General features: G+C 37.7%; 1 protein-coding gene across 2 annotated transcripts in view; it reads right to left on the bottom strand.

Annotated features, from left to right (window-relative positions):
• GABRA2 (gamma-aminobutyric acid type A receptor subunit alpha2) overlaps nucleotides 1-21,363 on the bottom strand; it is a 59,811-nt gene extending 38,448 nt beyond the window's left edge. Inside the window, exons 1-3 of one of the 2 annotated variants that reach the window (XM_085223222.1) lie at nucleotides 20,958-21,363; nucleotides 20,419-20,507; nucleotides 17,755-17,870 (exon numbers count right to left, since the gene is read on the bottom strand). In XM_085223222.1, coding sequence (XP_085079348.1) covers nucleotides 17,755-17,870; nucleotides 20,419-20,489 — 187 coding nt within the window. In that variant the 5' untranslated portion in view covers nucleotides 20,490-20,507; nucleotides 20,958-21,363. The other variant, XM_010710218.4, reaches the window with a different exon arrangement.
• Between the last annotated feature and the right edge of the window lie 4,319 nt (nucleotides 21,364-25,682).

The following is a 25,682-nucleotide window of genomic DNA, read 5'->3' as shown; positions in this document are numbered from 1 at the left end:
ATCATTGACTTGTCAAAAATTATAAGAGGAGTTCAGAGCTTAGCTGGAGTTGGTATCAGTGCCTTTGTCCACTCCACTTTGTCAGCTCTCCATCTGTTGGGATACCTTTCCCATGTAATGATTTTTTTACTCAGCAGTCTGAGCTAGATCAACTGAGGTAGACCACCTGGCACCAAATTTGCCATGGTTGAAGTGTAAACCAACCACAGGTTGAGTAATGGAGATGGTCAGAAAAGTCATATGAAAAGATTCCTTACCAGCATTTACTGATTTCTAAAAATTAGAAATTTCCACAGAGGCAAATCTGTTTTGAATTAGTTCCTTTGGAGAACCACTTACCAGGCAATTCTCAAAACTTTTCTGCTTTCTTTCCAACATTCCCTCTCAGCTTGCTTTCATCACTGAAGAGATAAACAGTGTGATGTGGGGTAGTTAGATATTTAGAATTAGATAGACCTCAGAGCTCTCCCATTCCTGAAAAACTCTAAAGATAGAATTACTTTTCTTGAAACAAATTTTCTAAATATTTCTCACATTTGAGAATAATCTGTGCTTTTCTCATTTATCTTCTCTTAGACACCAAAATAATCTTCACAGAGAGTAAGATTAAAATACGTTTGGCTGGCTCTAGGTATGTTTAAAATAAGAGTGTGTTCATCTTGAAGCCTTCAGACTGAATCATCAGCAAGGTCCCAGTGTTCCTTTGCAAGAAACTGCACTATCTATTAATATGTAGAGGTTATCTTCACAGGAAACCAGGCTAGTAGATTCAGCTGGAATTTTTTTATGTATTCAAACTTTTAGTCAGTAGAACTAAAACCTTAAGTCCAAGGTTTGGACAGATAAAAGCCAAACTGCTCATGGTAATCAAAAATTATCCAAAGTTCTTCTTGGTGGACTCATCTTTTATAATATGCATATGCAGTTCTAATGCGTAGCATGAAACCATTTCTCTTTCTCTTTAAAAGATTTTAAATTTAGAATAAGTAGTACCCAGGAGAACACTGCAAGACAGTAATTGAAGGGCTGCGACAGCACGTAAAGAAGAGCAGCACTGTTCTTTAACTACGTCAACAAAAAAAAAAAAAAAGGTCAAGTTGGAGTGCTGTGGGAACCTTAACTGAGGATTTCTGAGTTTTAGTGGAAATGCTGTCAAAAGGTTGATATTACTTAAATATTTTTAATAGCAAAATAATTAAACTAGAATTGACATTATTCTGACATTGTAATATGGTCTCCAAGGACATGGTTGGCAGTGTTGCCCAAAGGCTTTGAAATTGTCATTCATAATACAAATCAGGAATTGTACAGGTGAAACAGCTAGAGTCTTAATTCATCAAACTCTGCTTGAACTCAATGAATTGTCGTTATCTGACAAGCTCTTTAGTGTGTCTGTTGACAGCTGAAGTCACTCTCTGGCTGGTAGAGAATAAGGGGGGGTCAGAGAAGGTCATACAACATGGAGCCATGAGAGCAGCAGCAAATTCCTCTGAGAAGTAGATATTTTAAAACACTGTTCTGCCAGTTCTTGCTTTTGTGGGTGGTTTTTGGGTTTGTTTTTTTTTTTTTTTGGGGGGGGGTGCTTTCTATGGCAGTTTTTTCTATCCCACTACTCAGCATCTCCATTCATTATCCAATGTTAAATTACTGTTTCAAAGCTGCACAGACATACATAAATACAGCTGCAGTTTGAAAACTGAAGTAGATTTTGTAAAAGAAGCAACTTCACTTCTCTCTTTGATATGACCACTTCACTTCCAAGAGCCTCACTCTATCCTTGATTTACTGGAAAGACAATTTCTTAACCTGAAATAAACTTCTCTTTCAAATCTCATCGTTAACAGTGCTTACCAGCAAGACCAAATAATACCTCTAAAAGCTACTGTTATAACAGTTACATATAAGTTACTCACAAAATGCGCATGGAATGAAAAGGCATATCTGCAACTCACATAATGAGCTATTATCTCCACAGTTAGGTAACTTGTCAGATTTGTCCTTTCTGTAAAATACCAGTGTAAATTACATCAGCACTCTTTCTACCTACCAAAATAAAAACTTCTCCTATGAATAAAAAACTTAGATCTAAAACATTTGAGGCAAAGTTTTAACTTCCTCTACAGTATTAACTTTTAACATTATAGGCTTCCTACTCAAGTTTTACAAAAAAAAAAAAAAAATCACTTGTGGATAGGGCTGAAGACATAACTTAGGCACCTGTTTATCTTTTTAAGCATATTGGACAAGCTTTTCAAAGTTATTTAAGCTACCAGTTTCCACTGAAATCAATAAAAGTTCATCTGAATGTCCCTGTGTTCCAAATCATGACTAAATTCTGCATTTAAATTTGTTTGAATTTCCCTTAGTCCCAAAGTCCAGTCTAGCACTGTCAGTACCTAAAATTCCCTGGCTGCTTGTATTTCCACCTTAAGGAAGAAATATCCTGATAATGCTAAGCAGCTTAAAGAACTGGCTTTCAACCAAGTCCCAGTGAGTTCCTTAAACTATATGAAATTACAGATTTACTAGGCCAAAAAGACACAGAGAGATAAAGCTAGAAAACAAGAGACTGATTCCACAGCCTAGCAGTACTCATGGGATGTGGCAGACATAAATCGAAGTCTCTGCTCAATATCTAATTATTTATACAAGGCAGAACAATTCCTCCCAAAGGCTGAGGGAACATGTCCTATCTTAGAAAGTTCACCTTTGTGGTCACACCAGACCCAGATATACAGTAACCCGAGTTCATGCATCTAATTTAAATCGTGCTATCTCTCTCACAGGTTTTCATCATCTCAGGCTATCAGCTCATCTTATCGCTCGTGTTTCGGGAGACCAGGAATAGCAAGAGGAGGGGAAAAGCCACTGTGAAAAGAAAGCATGGAGACTAGTAATATTTTCCAACCCAGACCTGGATGTTTTGTCTGTGTGAGCAAGAAGTAGCTTCTGTTCATGCCTCTGTTGAGCGATATTAAATTAGCTGGATAGAACCCACTTACTTTACTAGCTTTATGATCTCTTTATGCAAATAGTTAAGGAGACGTCCAAACAATTTCCAAGGTTTATCAACACACCTATTTTTCCCCACGGTCTACAAAGGAGACATGACATCCATAAAAACTAGACACTACCAAATATAAGTCCGTATGGGATGAGTTGGCAAAGACTGTGAATGGCTCTACAGTCCAGTAGTACAAAATATAGGTCTTAGTCCACACTCTGATACATACGTAGATGCTTAATACAAACTAAAACATCCCCAATGGAAAAGGCAGCTGTCCCAGAATGACTAACAGTCCTGAGTCTAGTTGGAAAGCAGGAGGCATAGATTCAGATAAATTTCCCAAACCAAGTAGAGAATAAATAATGTTTAAGCATGAATGCAATGCATTTCTGACAAGAAGGCCACTGTGGCTGGTGCAACTCATATCACATCGGGACAATTAATCTCTAGCTTGAATTCTGCTGGTACTTAAACACAAGAGACAGTTCAAAGCAATTCAGAAGTGCAAAAACAAATGCCATTATTGCTGAATTTCACAGACTTTTGGCATCTCAATCAATATTTTTCCAGTCCTAGAGGTATGAATTGCCAAGTGATTAAGATAGCAATTAATTGCCTCAACATATTTCTGGATTCTTTCCCCCCCATCTTTTAAACAGAGTATTCCTACAATCTACAGGTTCATTGTAAAGACATTATTATAACTTGAATGATTTTTACGTATAAAAATATGAGACAATTGGGTAATTATAAACTGTAGTCTTGACTACAAAGGGAGAAACAATATGCTAAAAATATGGATAAGAATGAAGGAAGGTCAGTCTAAACATATGGGTAATAGGAAATCTGTTCTCATAAATCCAGACTTCCTCAAAATCCATTAAATTTTCATTTGTTCCATTTTAATTACATCCGAAAGAAAAAAGAAACGTGCTCTAAGAGAAAAGAAATACGAGGTATTTTTAGTTTGAGTAATAAAGTTCAATAGAAACATGAAAGTGAAAATATAGTGAAGTCTGGCTGGAGTAGATGTGGTCTTACTGAGATAGGTTAGTGAAAGGCTGAAGTACAAAAGTAAAAAGGACTTAGTTAACAGACAAGACATTTGGCAGGAAATCAAAAGTACACAGCACTCATATGAAAGAAGAAATATCAGCATTAAGCTGTATCCCTTTAGACAGTACAGCTTCCACTACGCTGCAAAGAGATCGCATATAATAACCAAGTTGAGTAATAAATGAGGCAACTGCATTGTTTAGATCAACTGGATGAACATGACAAAGAAAATGAAACCTCAACGCTATGTGAAGAATGAGATAGAGAAAGAAAGACAAAAAGATCAAGTATGGAAATGGAAAGGAACACACTTTGACAAACTGAAGCAGTAACGATTTGGACCAGGTTGAATCTATGTTGTCTCAGAAGCAGGGATTGCAAAGTTATTATTTCTATAGAAATATGTTTTTATAGAAGTCTGTCTTATTGGAAAGGATACTGTAACACATAGGTAAGGCAGAACAAATTTGTTAATTATTTCAGATTTTAGAAATTTATATTCAGATTTTTTTCTCTTCTTAAAATGCTTGAATTTGATGACCTTGATAGTTAAAGTTGTGGACATCCTATCAAATCCTTTCAGGATGATTTCAGGTTTAATCTCTGCTATATTCCAAGTCACAGCATTTCCAAATCACCACATTTGACATACTCACACTGCCAGCCTCTTCTGTACTCCAAATCACATCTACTCATAAAACTAGTATTATTTTAAAACAGCAGCATCTCTCAAATTTCTCTCTCTTATGAAGTGGCTGAGTGGACTTTTTAAAATACGCCTTTACTGTACAGCAACTCCTGACCTGACTCGCTTGATTTTAGTTGCTAGTTAATTGCAAATCAAAGCTATGCAGAATTCAAATGAGACATAAAACATCAAACATTAAAGCATATTATATACAGGCCCAATTGTTTTTCTAAACAAGGTCACTCAATATAGATTTTCTGCAGGTTAGATTTCAGGAATCGCTTTGGTTTATGCTGTTAACTTGTCAACTTCACAGTAAAAGCATTAATTATAAGAGGCAGGTCTCCCTTATCTTGCAGCAAAAGTAAATTTTCATAATTCCCTGAAAGAGGTCAAATCTCATCTGTAGCAGAAGTTGTGAGACGGCTGCAGAACTCATAGCAACACACAAGAGAGAGTCACCAAGAAACTGGGATTACACACACTACATACAAGGTTGCACCCTTTGGACCACACCATTTTTTCTAAGCTGAAGCAGACACTGATTCAAGTGTTTATCATGCTTTTAGTTGTATAATTAATATGTGAGTAGCATGTCACAGCTCACCAAAGTCAGTTAAAAAAAAATCTTCCTATGATTATTGCATTCTCCATAGGCGAAGCCTCTGGGAGATAACTACTTCTATAGTCAGCCACAACAAAAAGAGCTGGAACCATGGAAATAAAAGAAATTGGGATAAAAATCTAAGAAAAGTCATCTGTTCTGGTGGCAAGCACTCATTGTCACCAGTAATCAGCATCTTCCCAAGGCTTGCTGCTATCAGAACAAGGTACGAAATTCACGTGCTCCTATGGGGATCAACAGACTTAAGAAAGCATTGAAAAGGAAGATCCTTTCAGATCCATGTATAGTAGTACATGGTTACTTAAATGTACAGTCATTAAAAATAGATCTACAGTTCTTTTTTCATTTGCTAGATTTGTGCTTTGCATTCAAGCATGACAAGAATCAATGATAAAAAATGGTACTGCCTTTATTTAATGCAGCTGTATATTAGTAGGTACTCTCAGTGCATTTCTGTGCAGCAGGAGCTTTGAACATATTTTTAATAGATAATATTGCTCTTTCTTTCTTATCCATTCTTAGCTGTCTTGAAATAGCATTCTTCAGACCACTTCTGCCAGGAGACTGGAAGCCATTACGGCCTTCTCTTTCCATTCTCTCTAGTGTATGAAACTTTCTGCACGACATCAGAGAGCAAGAGAAGAAAGGACTCTACGTTATAATACCATTTCAGAAGACTGTGGCATGCAGTCAAAAATACTGGACACCACTCTAACCCATCTATCATCTAGTCAGCAGATCCTATTTTTAAGGGATCTTGTTTTATCTTATCTGAAGATAACAATAAAATACAGGAGATTAATATTTACCTAGTCTACTCTAACATTCTCAAAAAAATTAGTGTGGACTTTCTCAAGTCAGCTGAATGTAATTTGTATGTTAACACCTCAAAGCACACAGGTTTCATGAGAACAGAGAAACATTCTTTACACTTTCTTGATCCCTGCAATTGCTGATATATAGGGAATGGAAGAAGAGAGATACAGTCTTTGAGAGACAGCATTAATCAGACTGGCTGCTGATGCAAGATGTCTTTTTTTTTTTTTTTTTTTTTTAAACTCTTAACATATCTGGTTTAGCAAGAAAATTCATGGAATGACCATGGATATTAAGCCTTTTTCTAAAGAGGAGAAGCAACAAGTTCATGCTTTGATCCAACAGAGATTCATATCAGTAGTTAAATTAAACAAATAATCCATAAGTGAACTAAAAATAACACAGTTATGAGGGCAATCTTTTTTAAATCCTACTTCAACATGTTACAGAATTGTTAGTTTCTCTTTTGGTACCTAGTTAATAACAAAAAATGTTCTTACTAGGAGATCGTGTAATGCACGCCTACAAGAAGTGTATTGTAGGCCTCAAAACTACCAGAGCTGAATCACTTGAATGTCTCCAAGCTGCTTTACAGATGTCAGCATTTCCCAGAATCTCCTCTAAAACATACTCCCACAATACTCCCAGGGTATGTATTAAGCAGCCTCAAATTTGTCTTTTATGGTTGCCGTGACAAAAGAATCCCCCTCTGGCTGGCCATGAAACTTTCAGAACCTGTTCAGGCTTACACGCATGGACCTGTTTTTAATTATTTTATCTTAAAACAGTAGGTTAATTTAAGTTTAGTTATGCAGTAGCAAAAGAGATTATCTATTCATTTCTCTTCTGATCAACTAAAGACAAAATACCTGGTAAAAAGGGCACAGAATTCTATGATAGCTTGCAACACCCCACAGACTGAAAGGTATTATTCAGAATGAATTCATTGCCTTATCTCAAACAACAGGTATTTATATTTCTCCCTCTCATCTTTATTTATTTTTTTTTTCCTGGAGGAAAACTGCTGTTCAGAAACTGATGGCAGCAATATGTAAACAAGTTCATGTTTAAAGAGCTAGTAGTTCATTGTTTTTTTTACTCAGTTAACATCGTGGACACTGATAAGGACCTTCAGTGAAATGCCACAGCATGCCTTCAGGATGACAGAAGGGTTTTTACAAACACACAGCACTGAATGTAAGGCTGAAACTTCTGTTTTCTCTTAATTATATATTCCAAACTATGTTCCTCACCCTCTTCTCATCCAGAGGAATTTTATTGCTCATTCAGTGAGCCTATAAACTGTGGAAAAATATCAGTGACTTCAAATAGTAAGAATAAAAAGGCATCTACAGTAAATGTTATATTGTCAGTCAGAAAGAAATATCTAGACAATTAAGCTGATGTATTCAGGGCAGGAATTTTCTATTCAGCCTACCTCTAAATTCTCAAAGATAAACATAGACTCTCTCTTTTTGCTCTCTGATGTGCTGAATGACTCAGACTAAAGGGTTAACTAAAACGGGCCTAATCTCCTAACAGATTCTTCAGATATCTTCTGTCATCTCAGAACAATTGAAAATGGATGCAAAAAAGAAAAAATGGGGAATGGGCTGGTAGACAATTATCCCCTTAGATGAGAGAATTAGGGCCAAGCAATGGAGACCGGGAGACTAACAAGGAGATGAAGTACTCCTAACTACAGTGCAATCTTTCAGTCACAACACATATTGTTTTTCTGCCAGTCAGGTATTTAAGGGATCAAAAAGGTATAATTTTCAAAATTAAAATGAAAGACATGAAAAATACAAGTGGGTAAAATCAAGGAAACTACGTTCACAGGAAAGATACCAAATGCAAGCAACTCAGTACACTTCAAGGAAAAATTGTCTGACTGCATAATCAATGAATATATAGATGTTATAGTTAAGAAATATACAGGAAAGTTAGATTAAACATGTTATCACACCAAATAAGAATGGATGGAAAGCTTACCCTTGTCCTAGGCTTGCTAAGAGTCCAAGAGGAGCAATCACCAAAAGAGATCCTTGCCTACTGGTAGTCAGCTCTTAAATGGGGTCTAGGAGAGATGGAGCCAAGCTCCCCCCCTTCCGGAAGCACAGTCTTCACCTGTGCTCCCAGGGCTGACTCATTGCTCACCTCAGGTGGTCAATCAGAGGTTCAGACTGTGATTCAGCATTTCCCATACACTAACAAAAAGCAGTGCATGTAGAAGTCAACTTTCCTGTTGGAACATATTTTCCATATAAATCTCTCCATCCAAAGTGACCAAATTGATTCTAGATTTGATCAATCAATTGGTCAATGATTCTTTCAAGTCAAATCAGTGTTAGAAATTATGGGACCCATCAAAGTACTCAGTATGCTACATGGGCTTAGAGACATGTACTTTTTCCATCATTAAGTGGTAGTTCATACTTCCTAGTTACTTCATCCCATAAAGCTTACACATTCTACAAAATAATCTGAGTTTTCCAATGCATTTGCAGTGTCATCATTGTGAGAAAAGCCACTATATGTATAAAGAACATGTACATTTTATAGCATACATCAGTTTTTGACTGATTCTTACTGAACTATATATTTGAACAAAATGATAGCGCTGAATTTGAATTGTAATCAATTCTATTATCATAACATCATAAGATTGTGAGACAAAGTTTCTACAAAAAACAGAGTAAGCAGACAGCTTATTCATGCTTTTCCTGAGTGAATTGCAGATTACGACTTTTGGTGCAGGATCTCTAATAATTCAATAAGAAATGCATGCCCAGGACAATACATGTACGTACAGACAGACAAATCAATGTCAGATGAAAATAAATCCTATCTCTGACTGTAGCTCCTCAACTTTACTAAAATGTTTTATGTCCTTTGATGTGTACAATAATCTCAGGTAAGAGGGAAATTGATTTATGCTACTTGCACAGAGTTAAGTGCTCTAATTATTAAATAGCTCTCAACATATGGCAAGGAATTATGGAATTTAAATCAAGAGTTATATGCTACAAAGTAATCATACAAATGGTTCTCAAATAGCAAAACCACTTTCAGAAGATTAGCAGAATCATACTTTCCTAATGTACAGACCATTTCAGAAAACTAGTGCTAACATGTCCTGCATTATAAAGCAAATTATTACTAGGATGATTGTGATGAACAAAACTTGCTTCGGCCTGTAATTAATTTAATTCATGCATTAACCTGAAAGGACAGACATAAAAATGTGCTTAAAGATTAATCTTGACATATTAAAGTGCTTTGATTCTTATCATTAAAATATATTAGACTTTTGATAATATTAATTCAAAATCTGCTGTTGATGCTTTAATTTAGTAGGCTGTTGAATTGTACAGCAGCCCAAAACTGTATCTGAAATACCTTGTACAGTTGTTTTTGATACAGATGACTCATAACTGAAAAATATTTATGTCAGAAATTTAAATACATGAATACACTTTAATGGTGAAATTGAATATTTTATTCCACTTCCAATTTTCCAATGGGTATTTGAAAAAGATATCATTCAGCTATCTTAATCTGCCAGTTGTTTAGAAGTGGCCAATATGTAATGTCACTGTTTTCTCTGTCTTCCGCTCTCCATCTCTTTTGGCCTGACATCCTGCCCTTTTCCCTCTTCCTTGCACACAGTGTTTTTTCATCTTGTCATGTACTAAACTAATACTAGCTTGTTAAAAAGCAGTGTTATGTTCTGTCTCATATCTGTTTGTTCCTAGAGACTTTGAAGCTACTATTAAAACCTAACAGTAGCCACTAACATGAGCTACCATGAGATACCAACAATTAATGAAGAGATACTGCAAAAAAAAAAACAAAGTAGCTGCAGCCTTAATGTATAGGCAATCTGAGTACTCTACTGCATAATCCTTGTTGATGAAATACCTCTCTCTCTACATGCTACTAATTCTAGAAATTGGATGAACTAGTTTGTGCATTCCAAGATTATTGTTGTAAGTTGTCATGAAATGGTGGCTCTCCAGGAAAACAGAAGTAGTAATATGTAATCAGGAATACTACCAGGAGCAATAGACCTATAACAGATCACTAGACAAGGTCAACAAAATTGTACTGGCACAAAAAGAAGGCCATACAATTTGTGGGTAGAGAAGGACCTTTCTTTTTCTTATTTAGCCAGAAAGTTACCATTATCAACCTTTCCGTCAGGCTTTAATAGGTACGAAATTATCCAATGAAATGCAGCGTCTCTCCTTTGAGATATGCTTTCCCATACTGAAACCTCCTCAGAACTCCAGATTATGGTGATGGTGGGAAAACAGGTGGACAGTCATTTTAAGACTGTTAGCCAAGTCCCAGTTTCTGCTGAATTTTGGGAAATCAAAACATGTAAGTACTCTGCATTTCTCCTGAGCCTTCCTGTTTGCTCCAAAACTGCCCATCACAGTAGATGGTTTATGAATTATAAACTGTTGTACAACAGTGTGCGTTCATCTGTACACGGATATTTTCAGTCTCTCATCAAAGCATATACTTTTATTCAACTGTGTCTTCCAGAACTCATGTTCTAAAATTTGTTTTTTCACACTTGCCAATTAAGATGAAAAGCTTCAGCCGTTCTTTCAATGTCTTGATGGCTATAAGTTACAGAAACTTAGAACAACTCAGTTCAAAAAGGACATATGAAGATCCAAGGCAGAGCCAACTCTGGGGATATGTCAGGTTGACCAGGTCATATTTTATCTATTTATTTTTTTCTGCGTTTCTGAAGATGGGAGATTTTAAGACTTCTCTCATCAACCATCATTTCTGGGACTGTGATGAAAATTACCATCTTTGGCCTAGTAGTTATGAGCTTACTTATTAAAGCTAAGGTGAAAAGAAGTCATATTTCTTCTCTTTTTTATAACATTTTATATTGTGACTCAAAAGTATAGTATTTTTACATTATTTTAAATCACGATCAGGCTTAGTATGGAGTAAGATTGTTATATTATGCAGAATACAAACACACAGTAAGAGGTACGTTTCATGGCTCCTTTTACTCCTGAGGTGCTAAAATGCAGCAAATAGAATTAAATAGATATTTGCCATTAGAGGCTGTAAGAACTAGGTTTAAAAAACAAAAACAAAAACAAAAAACACCTAAATTCATTCCATGCAGGAAGTTGAAGGTCTTCTGATATCTATTTAATCCCATGTACTTTGTTTTCATTGAAAATAAAATGTCAATGCTTTTGCCAAAAAAATGTCTTGAAAGAAATTGTTATGGCCAACTGCTTGCTTAAAGATTGGTCACTGTTGCATGAGCATAAATTAACACAACTAAAACAATGATGTTGACTGATATAAAGTAAAATTTAACTATCATTTTTCCTGAAATTTAACAGAGTTGTAAGGTCCATCTTACCAACTTCCTGAAGGACAGGAAGGACATTCTTCTTCTTCAGTTAGCACTCTATTTTGGTGTAAAATATAAGATTTGAAATAGAACCTTCTGTATGTGTCCTATATGAAGAATAAACAAAACAGAATACTCCAAGACTGCTCATCTCAACAATAAACACTAAAGAATTTCCTGATATTTTTTATAAGTACAGTTTTAGTGCAAACCATAGTACTACTTTTTTATTACGAAATTTATTATTTGTTGCTATAGAGCAACTTTTTTCCACTGTAAGCAACATACTTATACATTTTAAATTCACTTTACGTTTAGATCAAATCCACTACTAAAAAATACAAAAAATCCATTAATATCCACCAAACATATCCTGGATGAATTTCTAATATACTTAAATATTCCTGAAAATATGTCAGAGTTCAATTATTGAGACAATACTGATGATTCTAATTCAGGTGCCTTTCCAAACACGGTGTAATTTTCAGAAGTATTACAAACATTTTGGAACTCTAGTACTGCAGTTATTTGCTCCTTGTCTACCAACACTAGTCAACCTGAGTGAAAAATGAATCTTTATTATGGATAGCAAACTGTCTGTAATATTTCTACAATATGGTAAGAAGTCTTACTGGCAAGCAGTAAACACCTTGAAGATCTGCAAGGCCACTGGACTGTACAAGTTTCTTAGTAACCTGAAATGAATGTATCATTGAAGAAAACTATTGTTTGTCTTAGCCTATAAAATCTGGCTGAACAACTAAACAATCCTGTCAATTTGATTTATAATGAGTTACAATGATCTCCGCAGGAGTTTGCAAATACCATAGCACATTCTTTCATGTCTTCTTAATACCATTTATACAGTCTTGGTATCATCAGCATAATTTCTAGTATTAGAAGCAAATGCTGATACTCTGCCAAGAAAAAAAATTACAGAATACACATGGTTAGTGAACTGGGAGATCCTCTAAACAAGATCCCTTGTATCCCTTGTTTAGGCATAAAGACTTCACAGTAAAATACGTAGATTTTTGTTAAGCATTGCGAAGCATAACAAAGTTGCCATGTTGCACTCTGCAGCACTTTCTACAGTCACAATATTTTGCACAGTTGTAATAAATTTATTTTTCACATCTTCACTGCTGATTTATCCAGCGACCTTCACCTTAAAGAAAAGTTCCTCAGCCAGTACTCTATTCTATGTTTTCACTGATTTGTTTTTTAGTAAGGCTGAGGGTTGTTTTTTTTTTTTTTTGGGGGGGGGGGTGTCAGTCATTCCACTTCCATAATGATTCATTCCCTAGAATGCTTACATCTACTGAGTTAGTTCTGTTTCTGGATTTTAGCACTGCTTGCATGCCCTAGATAACCAGTTAAACGCAATTTTCTTATCTTCCTCCTTATTGCTTTTCCATCTGTTTACAAAGGAATCTTTTTTTGTTGATATACATTACCTGCAACTCTAACATAAATAAATCTGAGTCTCTCTTGGACTCCTCTGAAAGCATTATGGTCAGATTCCATGTAATCCTTAAAGAAAAGCATACACAGAGGGTCTAAGGTAGCAGCCAGACTGTGCAAGTGAACAGTACTCTTTTTCTTTTACAAACAGTAGCAAAAGCTTTCCTTTAAAACCAGTAGTGAAAGCTTTCCTGTAGTGTTCTGCAGTAAAAATAGTCCAAGAGTCCAAGGGCTTCTTTTAAACAGCTCTGAATGTGTATGAAGCACAATGAGTTTGTCAAACATCTCTAAAATTTTAATCTCCAGCTGGAGGACTGCTAAAGCAGCTACAAAAGTTTCTGAAACTGATTCAAAGCACTCTGAATCATAGCAACATATAAATATACTGACCTAAACTTAGCATGTTCCACATTATCAGCATATGATGAGGGCCTTGTTTCCTGGCAACTGAAGACATACAACTCTTTTATACACACATGTATATACACAGCTTTCTTGCTTTGGGGAAAAAAAGAAAGATCCCCTTTTAGTTCATTTAGTGAGCACACTACACAACTTTTAATCAATGAGTTTCATTCCTTACACTACTACAACACTTCACTGCAATAATAGCTATCTAGTATTGCAAAAATGGATGATCATATCCTTATGTGTTCACTTTGTTCTTCTCAGTTCTCTTTGTTTTTCCTGTTCAATTTATTTATAAAATGTTGTGGAAAAAGATTTCAGTATGCTTATAAGTGAAATGTAATGGAGATTCTTGATAAAGCAATCCAAACATCTGAAAGTCATCTTACAGCTAAGATGGATCATCCAAAATGGAATCACAGTGACATTTAGTTTTCACCTACCTAGTGTCTGATTTTCTTCAATTTTTTTTTTTTAACCAACATTGATCTTAGTTACAATGAGAACGTTGTTCCTGAAGTTGATGGAACTGATTTGTTCATGGAAAGATTCTCCAGTGGTACAAATTTGTGTAGCTCCTTTCTATGTCAATATTATCATAGTATGTCTTGGGTTGAAAGGGACCTTAAACCTTACTTAGTTACATCTCCCTTGTCATGGGCAGGTTTGGCATGCATGGGATCGGATAGCTGCTGAAAATCATGTATCCAAGCTACAAAGCTCAATTCTCTGTTCTTTCATCACCCAAATGCTATTTTATGACTTTAAAACATTTTATTTTTTAATTAATTCATGTATTCAATCATATTTTATAGTTTGGGAGGGGGGAGTCAACAAAAATTATATGGCTGTTTCAATAGAGCAACTTCAAATGTCAGAAAGGAAAGCAGTCTGACTAGATATGGTAAGATTACTGAAGTATCCAACACAGTATCAAAATCCCATCAACATTTCCATCCTCTCTCCTTTACTTCCTCTTTTCATACTTACAAGAAAATATAGTTTAAACAAAAAAGTCTGTTATTGCTACTATGCTTAATACACATATCAAAATATTCAAAGAGGGGACTGTCTTTTTCTATGGCCCTGTTTACTTTAATCATGGCTGTTCAAGTGACAAAGGAAAGATGATTTGAATGCAGTTCTATCTCAGAAATTACAGAAATTACATGGAATATTCAGGTAAAACAGATCGTATCAAAAATATCAGGGTTGTCAAGGCTGCTCCAGATGCAATCCAGTGCTTAGCATAATATGAGTACAGAGAAAATCTTATCGCCCCTTGAATACCCCCACATATATACATCCATGCAGTACATCTGGGTATTACTTCAGTAATATGAGATGTCTCTGACTTAGGGGACAGTGCAGTGCCTACTTTTCCCAGCCCACACCCATTTTGCAGGTTACTGCATCGCTATAGTGATCGTACATCACTTAAGAATCCCAGCTGCTAGGAAGTTTCCAATAGACATAACTTGCTTTTACAAGAGTGCTGCGACAACAGTGAAAGTTAAAGCTGCCCTTATAGCACATACCGAATAATTCAGTTCTGAGGTGTATCTGTGTATCAGTAAAGCATAAGATACCTACTGTAAACACCCACACAAAGTCTCTCAGTAAAAACATTTATAAACCTATCTCTGTAAACATCTATAAACCTAATCAAGAACAAATTCTCAAAAAACTACTGAGTTGAGTTTTTATACAGCCTTTCAAAGAGCCTGTACATTTCTATTTTAATGTCAACAATTAGCTAAAATAATTAGCTAGCACTTATTATTAAAAATATTTGTGAGCTGAATAATTCTTTATAACGAGCCAAATTTTTGCTGTAAGACAGGTCTGAAAATGTCCTTCACAACAAGTGAAAGTGGGCTGGTGAACAACACTTGCTTTCACAAAAAGATTTTAAAAGAATCCATCTCAGACCCTGAACAGTTTTGTTTTACTACATTGTGATTTCAGTGTTAGCAGTGAAGCTGCTATGGCAATGTAAATGTTCTACTGTTTCAACTAAATTATTCCAGACTCATATGAATGCAATTGGAACAGAACTGAACCTAAGTTGTATTAAATTAATGACATACAGCATGATCGAAATATTGTTGTTTATGCAGAAGCCCTTTATCAAAAACTGTTAGGACTCAGTAAGCACATAGTCTTTAAAAACAACAACAAAAAAAAAGGAATAATAATATTCATTTTTCTTTTTGGAGGACAAATTAATAAAGAAAAGGTAATAAAATGCTACAAAATTCCTGAAATAGGTAACTCCATAATTAGTAAGCATTACCAACAACATTGTTTGGCATATTTAGTATCATGGATTATCAGAACTGAATTTCACAAGTGTTCTTTTAAACTATCAGAATCCACCAATCCACAACTGAAGCATTCCTGTAGATTAACATTAATGCATCATGAATCATCACGGTTTAATATGCATTACACAGTTTCATTTCACACATGTTCTGCATGGGTTGATTGCTGTGTATGCCAATACCAAACAGATGTTAATTCTTTAATTTTTATGCTCCCAAAGCATATTTTAATTAACAAGGAGGCCTGACAAAGAAAAAGAGGGAGGTATTTTGAAGTTGATGTAATAAAAAATATAAAATAAAAATGTGAGAAAAGTAGTTTTTAGATTTCATGCTATCAATAATCTAATTTTTAATATTAAAAAGAATAAATGATATGCAAACGAATTGTCAACTTCACTCATAAAATGGCATATCATTTTCTGTAAACATTAAAAGAATTTTTCAATATCTTCTTAATAAAATTATAATTTTAAAAGCCCTACAAATTAAACTCAAACTTTGTTTTGTTAAATGCTTCTGTAAATTACCTGCAAGGCATTGTGTGTTCATACTACATCTAATTCTTAAAATCAAGTATTCTGCAAATAAATTGAATCTCCATGTAAATATCATTATACAGACTCCCATACCTTTAGTGTTGTATGTCTCATTTTACAGATTATGGAAATTAAAAAGTCCTGAATGTAGACTATTTCACAAGCTTCCACTGTACCAGAGGCCAGAAATGAAAATGAGAAGATACTTCAGGTATAGATGTATAATGAGGAAGTAGTTGCCAGCCAGTGCTATCTGCCACTTCATGCAGTGCCAGATGCAAGCCAAGGTTCTCCAGAACAGCAGCAGAGCCACGGGTCAGGATGGAAGTGTGTTAAAAACTGTGAGCTTTAACTAACCTCTAATTTGGCCAAGATGAATTGTTTGTGTAATTTCCGTGGAAGTCAGAGCAGATCTCTAGTTTTGATCCTGATCTTACTGAAATGAACGGGAGCAGAAATGGCTCCCAGGAATTTTGTACCAGAATTAGTTTTAGCAAGCTGAAACAGTCTCCAGGATGAAAATTTCCATTATCAAAGCTGTTATGAATAATAACAGTAGTGTTGTTATTGATACATAAATATTTCTGTTACTGGGTACAAATGACATATAAATAATAATAGTAGACAACATAGTATCAAAATCAGAACATTATGCCCGTCCCTGTGCCATGTAGATCATTCTGCACAGCAGCACTTCCCAGTCCAAACAAATTATTTAAATTCCTTGTTTGCATACTTACGCAAGCTGGTATACAGCTTAACTGACATTTTGGAAAAGGAGAAAAAAAAAAAACAAAACCAAACTGACAGCCATGGCACAATACAGCGAACTTTGTCCTCCAGCATTCCTTCCCCCCCACACAAAAACATCCCCTTTTTTTCTTCCAATGACCAAATGCATGCAAGGTATCTGGGGAAAAAAGCAAATTGTCTATCATACCCTAATTTCTAGGAAGTGAAAAACACATCATTCCCATTGGATTTACTGGGACAAGGAGTTAATCTAAAATGTGAATTTTACACACTGTTTTAAAAAAAATAACAACAAACACTTATTCAGATTTCTAAAAGCATACAGTCATCACACTGCAGGGAATCATGCCTGCATTTCTTCTTCAACCAGAATTCCTTGACTGGAATAACAGATTTAGATGTTATTTCTGTTCTCATTCCATTTCACTATGTTAAATCTCCAGATTTTTTTCCTCTTTACTTAACACATATGTGTGAAAGTGCCTCCTTTCCATTCATAGATGTTATCTTCCTCAAACTTCAAATGATTCATGGGTGAATATAGAGTTATAAATAATTTATTGAAATACATAGCAGTGGTTAGGGGAAAAAGAAATCCTAAAGGAAGAAAATCACTGCATAAAATCTGAACATTAAAACCGACTTTTCAAAATCAATCTTTAATTGTTTTTATTACCTCCTAATCCAGGTCTAAGACGATTATCATAACCATCCAGAAGTCTGTCTAGAATTCTTGTAAAGATGGTGATGTTATTCTTAGCTTCATCTTCCAGGGAGTCAGCCAGAACTGATCTAAATGGACATTTTACAATTTAGAAGATGCTAGGTAAGTTTTAATGTACACTCAATATGCATTTTACAGGCTGGCCTTAAATATTTACCTTTCTGAAGGGTGTAATTAAAAATCTATAAATGCACGATTTAGCTATAACACATTCAGAAACATAATAGTCCATGGCATACCACTTAAAATTTCCAGCTAGTCATTTTCCAGTAGTCTCTAATTTCAGCCAATGCTGCAATGCAAAGAGGACCACTACAAGCTCCACTGACACATTTTGGTTGGCCAGGTACAAAGGCCTGACATCCTCAGGTCCCCCCGGCATGTCACTTCCACACTACTAACTGATAACCTCAGTTCTCACACATAAAACTGTCTCCTTCCAGCTCAGTCTTATCTGTCTTCACCTAAGCATACCCTATCTTCGGATGAATCCTGTGGATATGCCTCCACCCTATGGTCATGTTAAGTACATGACCAGAGGAACTAACGAGGGAAAACTCCAGCAATCATGCTCAGGGAGTCCTCTGATGTCAGTATTTGGTGGGTGGGAACAACGATGCTGACTAGCAAGCTGCAGGATAGCTGCAGATAGCCTTCCTGTTTTTAAAATGCTGTCTTGATACAGAAAGTTCTACCTGATATTCCACTGGGTGCAGGGAAATCTTATACAACTTCGATAGAAAAAAAAGCAGAAATGAAGTATTAAGAAGACTCTACAGATCACCAATTGGATCAAACTTTCCCAGCAAATAGATATTCTAGCCTTTATGGACCATGTATTTAAGGAAAACACTAGGCGTTCTAGCAGGAACTTGCTGCTCAGCCCAACGTGGTTCCAAGCAGTCCTCCCAGACCTGGGCACCCAAACAAGAGGGTTTAAGTACTAGGGAAACCGTCCAGGCAGAAACCCTTAGACATGCAAATTTTAAGTACCGTGGATGTGAAATGCGTGAGCTGAGCTCATCTGTCTCACCTATTTAAAACCAGAGTATTAATATCAAGGAAGCAGGGGATCATATGCTACATGCATAATGCCACATTTGTACTCTTTGCAGCTATCTACTTGTTTATGCTGAAATTTTGAATATTTGTTATCTCTAAACAAGCTACTGAATAGGGCATTCTGGATGAGTAATTATGTCATAAAGACAAGCACGTTTTCCTATCTAAACAAGAAGTGGGTATATGTGACCTTTTCTTTCAAGTAAAGTATAAAATTATTAAAAACATGGCATTATTCTGGTCCCTAATTCAACAGCATGGAGGAAGTATTTAAATGTAAATCATTGCAGTCTGTTTTTCCATTATACAGACCACGTAGGCAACCACAATCAGATAACTTAAAAAATAAATACCAAAATATCAGTAAAATGACTGTTCTGTGAGTTTATTCCTAATTACTGGATAGTTTAGTTTCTAAATTGTATTTCTGTGCTCTATGCATCTGCCATTTTTAAGCTTGTTTTTGAGATGTAACTGTTTTTTGAAGTCAGGATGCCATCATAAAACCGGTTCATTCAATTATATCCAATTAGGGTCGGATCCTGCAAACTTTACTTTGGCATAAACTCCTTCATTACGCATGCAGCCTCTCTGACGTCAGTGCGATTACTCACTTGAGTAGGGTTTGCAGGATCTGGCCCACTGTGACTCAACTAATATTGCACCATAGTTAGGCACAAAGTGAAATAGGAAATACAGCTTCAGGAATTAATTTTGTTCTCTAGAAAGTAGGAAAAAAAAAAAAAAAACGAATGCAGGCATTTTGAAGCAGAGGGAAACTGCATTATTTATGACATGTACCATTCTAGGGCAAGACCTGCTGCAGTGAGAACCAGAGCAAGTAAACCAAAGTTACAAACTACAATCAGCTGTATGTTTAGGGATCGTGGGAAACACAAAACTAATTATTTGATTAAAGTTATCTTCTGCTGTGTTGTCACTCTAGAAATGGGAACTTAAAACAAAATTTAAAAGTTGATTATTAAATGAAGGCATTGTTTTATTGTAAGCGATTGTGAAGTTGTATGCTACCTCCACCTAGAGGTGTAAAGCTTAAGTGTCATCTGAAATTCTATTATTTTGACCAAAAAAAAGACACCAAAAAATAGACGTGCCCGAACTAAAAATAATAATAATAAAAAGGGGGGGGGGAGGGGGGGTGGCTGGGAGGAATCGGCATTATTGTAGAGACTACGAGTTGCTATTTGATTTCAGAATCATCTGTTCTCCATCTTAGCTGCTCTGTATGGCACAGTATTGCTGTGATAGGGTAACTCCAATAAAGCTTTAAGCTCTTAATTTACAACGAGGCACTTAAAACTCGGTTCTTCCTTGGCACAATGAAATCAAACACCCATTCACAGTCTGCTTCAGGACAAGACGTTAGAGCCACCTTCTCCCACAGCATTAGCTCTGGAAACTATGTAACATCGCATGCAAACAGCTAAGAGAGGGCTTTTATTACGTTACTCCGCACTCTACTTTTATGCAAGCCTACCCTTAGGAGTCCACAGCATATATATCTGCACAGAAAGACACGCCGAGCATCCTCACCTTGTGGGCAGCCACGCCAGCAGGGCGAGGAGCACCAGGCGCGTCCCGCGGGGTGCCGGCTGCCTCTTCATCGCCGCGCTCCGCAAGACCTACAGCCGCGGAGAGAAACAGAGAGCCGCGCTCAGCCACCGCCGCGCTCCAACTTCACCCGGGAGCGGTGTCACTTCGCGGGGAGCGGCGCGGAGCGGCGGGTCCTGCAGCACTTCGCGCTACGGGCAACTTAGTGCGTCTCCATCTTCCCCGGCGATCGTGCTCTGTGCAAAGAGGCAACGGATGATCAGAAGTGGCATGTGAGCAGACGCATCAGATGCTTTCCTCTTCCGTAAGCTGCAAGCCCCAAGACGAGGGGAAAAAAAAAAAAAAAAAAGAGAGAGAAAGAGAGAAAGATGCGTGTCTCAGAGCGCGGGGTTTAACCATCGCTAGTCTCAGTGGGGGACACGCCAGGGGGACCGCAGGCCGCTGGGGGCCACGGCGCGTCCGCTAGGGAGCCACTGGGCCCCGCTCTCCCCGCGGCGGGCGGCGACCCCCGGGGACCCTACCTGGGAGCAGGCGGGGAGGGGAGGGGGCAGGCGGAAGGAGGGCGGCGGCGAGCGCCGGGCAGCCGGGACGGAGCGGCGGCTGCGGGAGCGGCGGGAGCGCGCGGGTGCGGGGGGCGGCGGGCAGTGCGCGTGCCGCTGCGCGGGGCGGGAGGGGCGACGGGCGGGGCGCGTGCCCGTACGCGCGCGCGCGCGGTGGCTGCGCGGGTGCGGAGGGTGTGAGTGGAGACGCGGAGCTGTGGGCGCTGCCCCCGGGGCCGGGGAAGATGCAAGTCACCGTGCTGGGGGCTTCCCGCAGCACCCCTCCCCAAAACCGACGGGCAGTGCCCTGAGGGGGAAGGCTGGGGGGGCTTGCGGACGGAAAGCACCCCCGGAGGAGGACGGGGCCGCGCTCCTCTTGGTGTGCGGTAGGTACGGAGCCGCTCCCAGGCCGTACCATTAATATTCCTTTCCCCGCTTGCCCATTGGCACAATCATTGAAATGCAGAGAGAAGAAAAGTCTGTCGGTTCCAGCGAGCCGGGGGTGCGGGCGGCCAAGGAAACAATCCCAGCTGCTTTCTAGCTCAGATCGCAGCACTTCTGTTGGATTCTCGTCCACATGACGCCGACCTCGTCTGAGCCCGATGGGCGCACTGCAAGCATCCGTCCCCATTACTGCGGGTTTTCCAGTGCAAATGGATCAGGGCAGTGCTGACACAGAGAAGGGTTTTATGTAGGCTACCCTTATTTTGCATTGTTAACTTGAAAGCAAGCAGCACCAGCACTAGTAACATTGTACCTTTTTTGTTTGTTTGTTTTAAACCAATGTCTATCTCCCTTCAAACTGTTAATCGCGGAACACGCAGCTCTCAGTTCTTCCCTCAGCATCCCAGCCTACCTGTCTGTTGCAGTTTGAGGGTATTTTGATTCAGAATCTGACCTGATCAGCTACAACAATCGGGAGAGTCCTTTTCTTGCTGTCTGCTATTCTCTCTGGATTTCTCGCTTCCTAATTGTTGCAGATTGCAGCTGGAGGTCCCTCTGCTTTCCTTCTCCTCCCGTGGCTTAAGGACTCCAGAGCAGAACGTGAGGCAAAAGAAGGAAGGAGAATGCTTGGGCTGTCAGACTGATCTGCTTCTTCCAGTTCTGAGCTTTTTCATAACCTCACTGGGACAAGAGAGGGAACAAGCCAGGTTACTTGTTACTAAATAATGAGTAAAGTGACAGCCCAGACTGTGGAGAATGACAATGATAAGGACACAAATGCAAAAGTTGCAGTCTGAAGAATGCTCGTTCAGCAGCCATCTCACCCTGGGTGTGCCTGAGATACCACAGCCTCAACTTTCCTGGTAGAGGAATGCTTCCCTACTCACAAATGTTCATCAGCTGGTCAGCTGAACATCAAGTCAACCCCAAGATTTCCTTGGGTCTGCCTGCAAGTCCCCATGTATTGGGAAAAAGAACAGCAAAATCTGACTGCAATCCTTCTGCAAAATTAGAAGCTGATGCTAAAGGCAGTGTCAGCCCTTGCTGTAACAAGAAATATCATTAATTACTTTCCCTCCGATAGAGTGGCTTCACAAATGTCAACATGCATAAAAAAACATTATTAGAAGTGAAGGGACTTTCTGATCTATTCCAATTTGAAATACATAGTAACAGCAGATTTGTTTTTCCACAGGCATTCATGGCATTCCTTCTCAAAAATCACTTTAATTAACAGTAATACAGAAATTAGATTAGAAATTTTTGTATGAGATATGCATAATAAAAAAAAACACCTTTATTGAGAAAGCCGCGTCTTCTTGTAGCTGCAATAGCATATTATCATTCTTCAAAAACCGCGTGGGGTAAGATGTATTTGTAACAAGGCTGTGCTCAAAACCTTCTTCAGAATCATGTGCTATTGTTTAGTCTCTAACCAGTTATTTACCAGTGATACTACTTGAGATTTAAACATGGTTTCATGCATTGAAGTTGCACTCCAGGTAAACTGTATATCTTAAAAGAATCAGCAAATTGAAACAACTGCTCATTCTTGTTCTCAGACAATTTGGGCAGATCAACAGGGCATCCCCAATTGCAGTGAAGTTGAATACGGGGCAGTTGAAGCAGCAAATATCAGATGGCAACACAATCATTACCAGAGAAAAAGACCTTTGTGATAACATGCTTATAACCCACAATACAACCCAAAATACTAGGAAGTATTTGAGAAGAAAAATTGTGGTACCGCTGAGTTTTTGCACTTTGTTGGGTTACATGCATGCCCGGCTTGGGTTTCACAACCACCAGATATATTAGGACTTACAGGTCAGAAATGGTACACTTGAGCCTCCTCAGGTCCACAGTCAACAGGGGAATTCTCTTTATTACTTGTTGAGTGGTATTAAATACTATCACTCATTACTGAATTTCAGTTCCTGATTCATATGCAGCAACCAGCACATCCCCAGCATTGACGAGATGCCTCTGAGCCAAGATGCAAATACCCAGGGCTGGGAGTAGTACCGCTGGCCTAAATAGACCTAAATCAGAACTGTCTTCCAGCAGCCTACAAATTTATTGTCAGAGTTTACTTTAAAATTTTAATTATTTGTATACTGCTAATTATTTTACCTAAAATACTTTTTCTACTTTATTTGCTGAAACATAGAACTAGAATTTAATCCCTATCTTGATGTTCAAAAATATCTTACAATAGGATCTTACAATCCCATTATTCACTCTCACCAAGTATTTCAAAGCTGCATATGCTGATAAATTGTGTTTCACAATACCTCCATAAGGTTGCAAAGACTTCCCCTGTGAGGACAGATTGAATAGCGAGCAGGTATGTGACATTTCATAAGCACTTCTTCCAGCTCGGAGCTAGTAGAAGCAGAAAGGAGGCAAAGCCCAGGCTTCATTTTCTAGATTGCAAAATGCTAACTTGAATATTTCCTCACATGTTTTGCTTGAAAAAAATCATTTAGATGACAACCGTGAGTGTGGTGAGGTGCTGGAATGGCTGCCCAGAGAAGCTGTGGATGCCCCGTCCATCCCTGGAGGTGTACAAGGCCAGGTTGGATGGGGCCCTGGGCAGCCTGGGCTGGTATTAAATTTGGAGGTTGGTGGCCCTGCGTGTGGTGGGAGGTTGGAGCTTCATGATCCTTGAGGTCCCTTCCAACCCGGGCCTTTCTGTGATTCTATGATTCTATGAAAGATGTATTTGTTTTGTTTTTTCTTAGGCTGATGATATTCACATTCCTGTAGTGAATGTCTGTGTATACTTTATCCTTTGGGCAGAATGAATTTCACAAAAAATAGTACCTCACATTTGTAGCTGTTAGGAAGGTGGCAGTAAACATCTTCCAATGTGGATGAAATCAAGTAATGCCAAGCAGAGCTTAACATAGGCTGCTGTTAGGGAGTATACCAGCTCCAGATAAAATTTATGGCAGATTGAGGTAATCATCACATAAGTGTTTTTGTGTTGGTTGAACAAGGATAATCTTCACCTTTAGATCTAGGCCAGCAACAGTCTTACCTGTAAGGATAAAACAATAATCCTTGAGATACAATAGAAGTCAGAGATATCTGAAACTTGAAGTGAAACGTCAAAAATTTTTGTGCTATATAGCAGCTGATTTTTAGTATGAAGTATGCTTTTTGTGAATGTTTTAATCCCCAAGAAGGAATAATACACATCCATCAATTAGATAACCATAACTGGAAAGATTGTTTTCTATAGCCTTCTTAAATATGTATTTATATAAATTTAAGTAGCAAAGCAATCCTGTATAAGTCCAAGTGCTTGACATATGTAACCAATTTATGTCTTAGCAATTCAGACATAAGTTATTTAATTTTATTTATGTGAATAATGACAAAATATAAAATCAAAGTGGGGAATTAGTTTTTGAACAACTCAGTCCCTACATTTGTCCATCACATGGCTGTCATAACCCCTCTTCACTGACTAAAACTGAGCATCCTAAATGCTGCTCAATACATATGAGCATGAGTTCATCAGTGATCAATGGATTTGACTAAATCTCAAGTTCTCTGACAAACTCTAAGAGGATGTTCATCTGCATGGCTTCTTTGCCCACCATAAAACAAGATCTTGAGCAGAAAAAGTGAAAGCAGTAAATAAATGAAACACCACTCATTCTTCTTATAACTACTAAGATGGAATTGAAGTTTTCAATGAGAAAAAAAAAATGCTTTTTTGGAATCCCGATATAGAATACAGCCCTTGCCCTAATTTCTCTGGCACGTAAAAGAATGGCCAGAGTTCATTCAGCAGCCCAATATTTTCATTTGTCACTGATCTGAGGTTACTTTCTCTTGGGTGGTAAAAAAAAAAAAAAAAAAAAAAAAATCTGCATTTTAAAAATGATTCTGCCTCCAAGAACTTCAAAGAGTTTCCTCCTGTCTGTGACTAAAGTTAGCTAAAACACTGATGAAGGTGTTCTTCTATCACTAACAACAAATAATCCAAAGACAACTCTAACATGAAATGTATTGTCCAGATTCAGCAACAGAAAATATTGTTCCATACTACACAAACGTAGTTTCTCAGTCAGTGGAGTTTAGATGTTAAGATTTAGATAGGATTCAGAAAGAAGAAAGAGTGCTGTGCCCCATGTTTGTTAAAGAAAAAAAGCCATAAAGCACAATTTCTTATGGATGTAGATCTAGCTTGTGACAGCTTGCTCAAAATCTGCAAAAACATTGAGTTATTTATAAACATGGGGCACAGCA

The sequence above is a fragment of the Meleagris gallopavo genome, chromosome 4 (genome assembly GCF_905368555.1).
Source record: "Meleagris gallopavo chromosome 4, MGAL_WU_HG_1.1, whole genome shotgun sequence".
Classification (NCBI taxonomy): domain Eukaryota; kingdom Metazoa; phylum Chordata; class Aves; order Galliformes; family Phasianidae; genus Meleagris; species Meleagris gallopavo.
The sequence above is the reverse complement of the archived record's forward strand: the minus strand, read 5'-3'. Positions and strand labels throughout refer to the sequence as shown.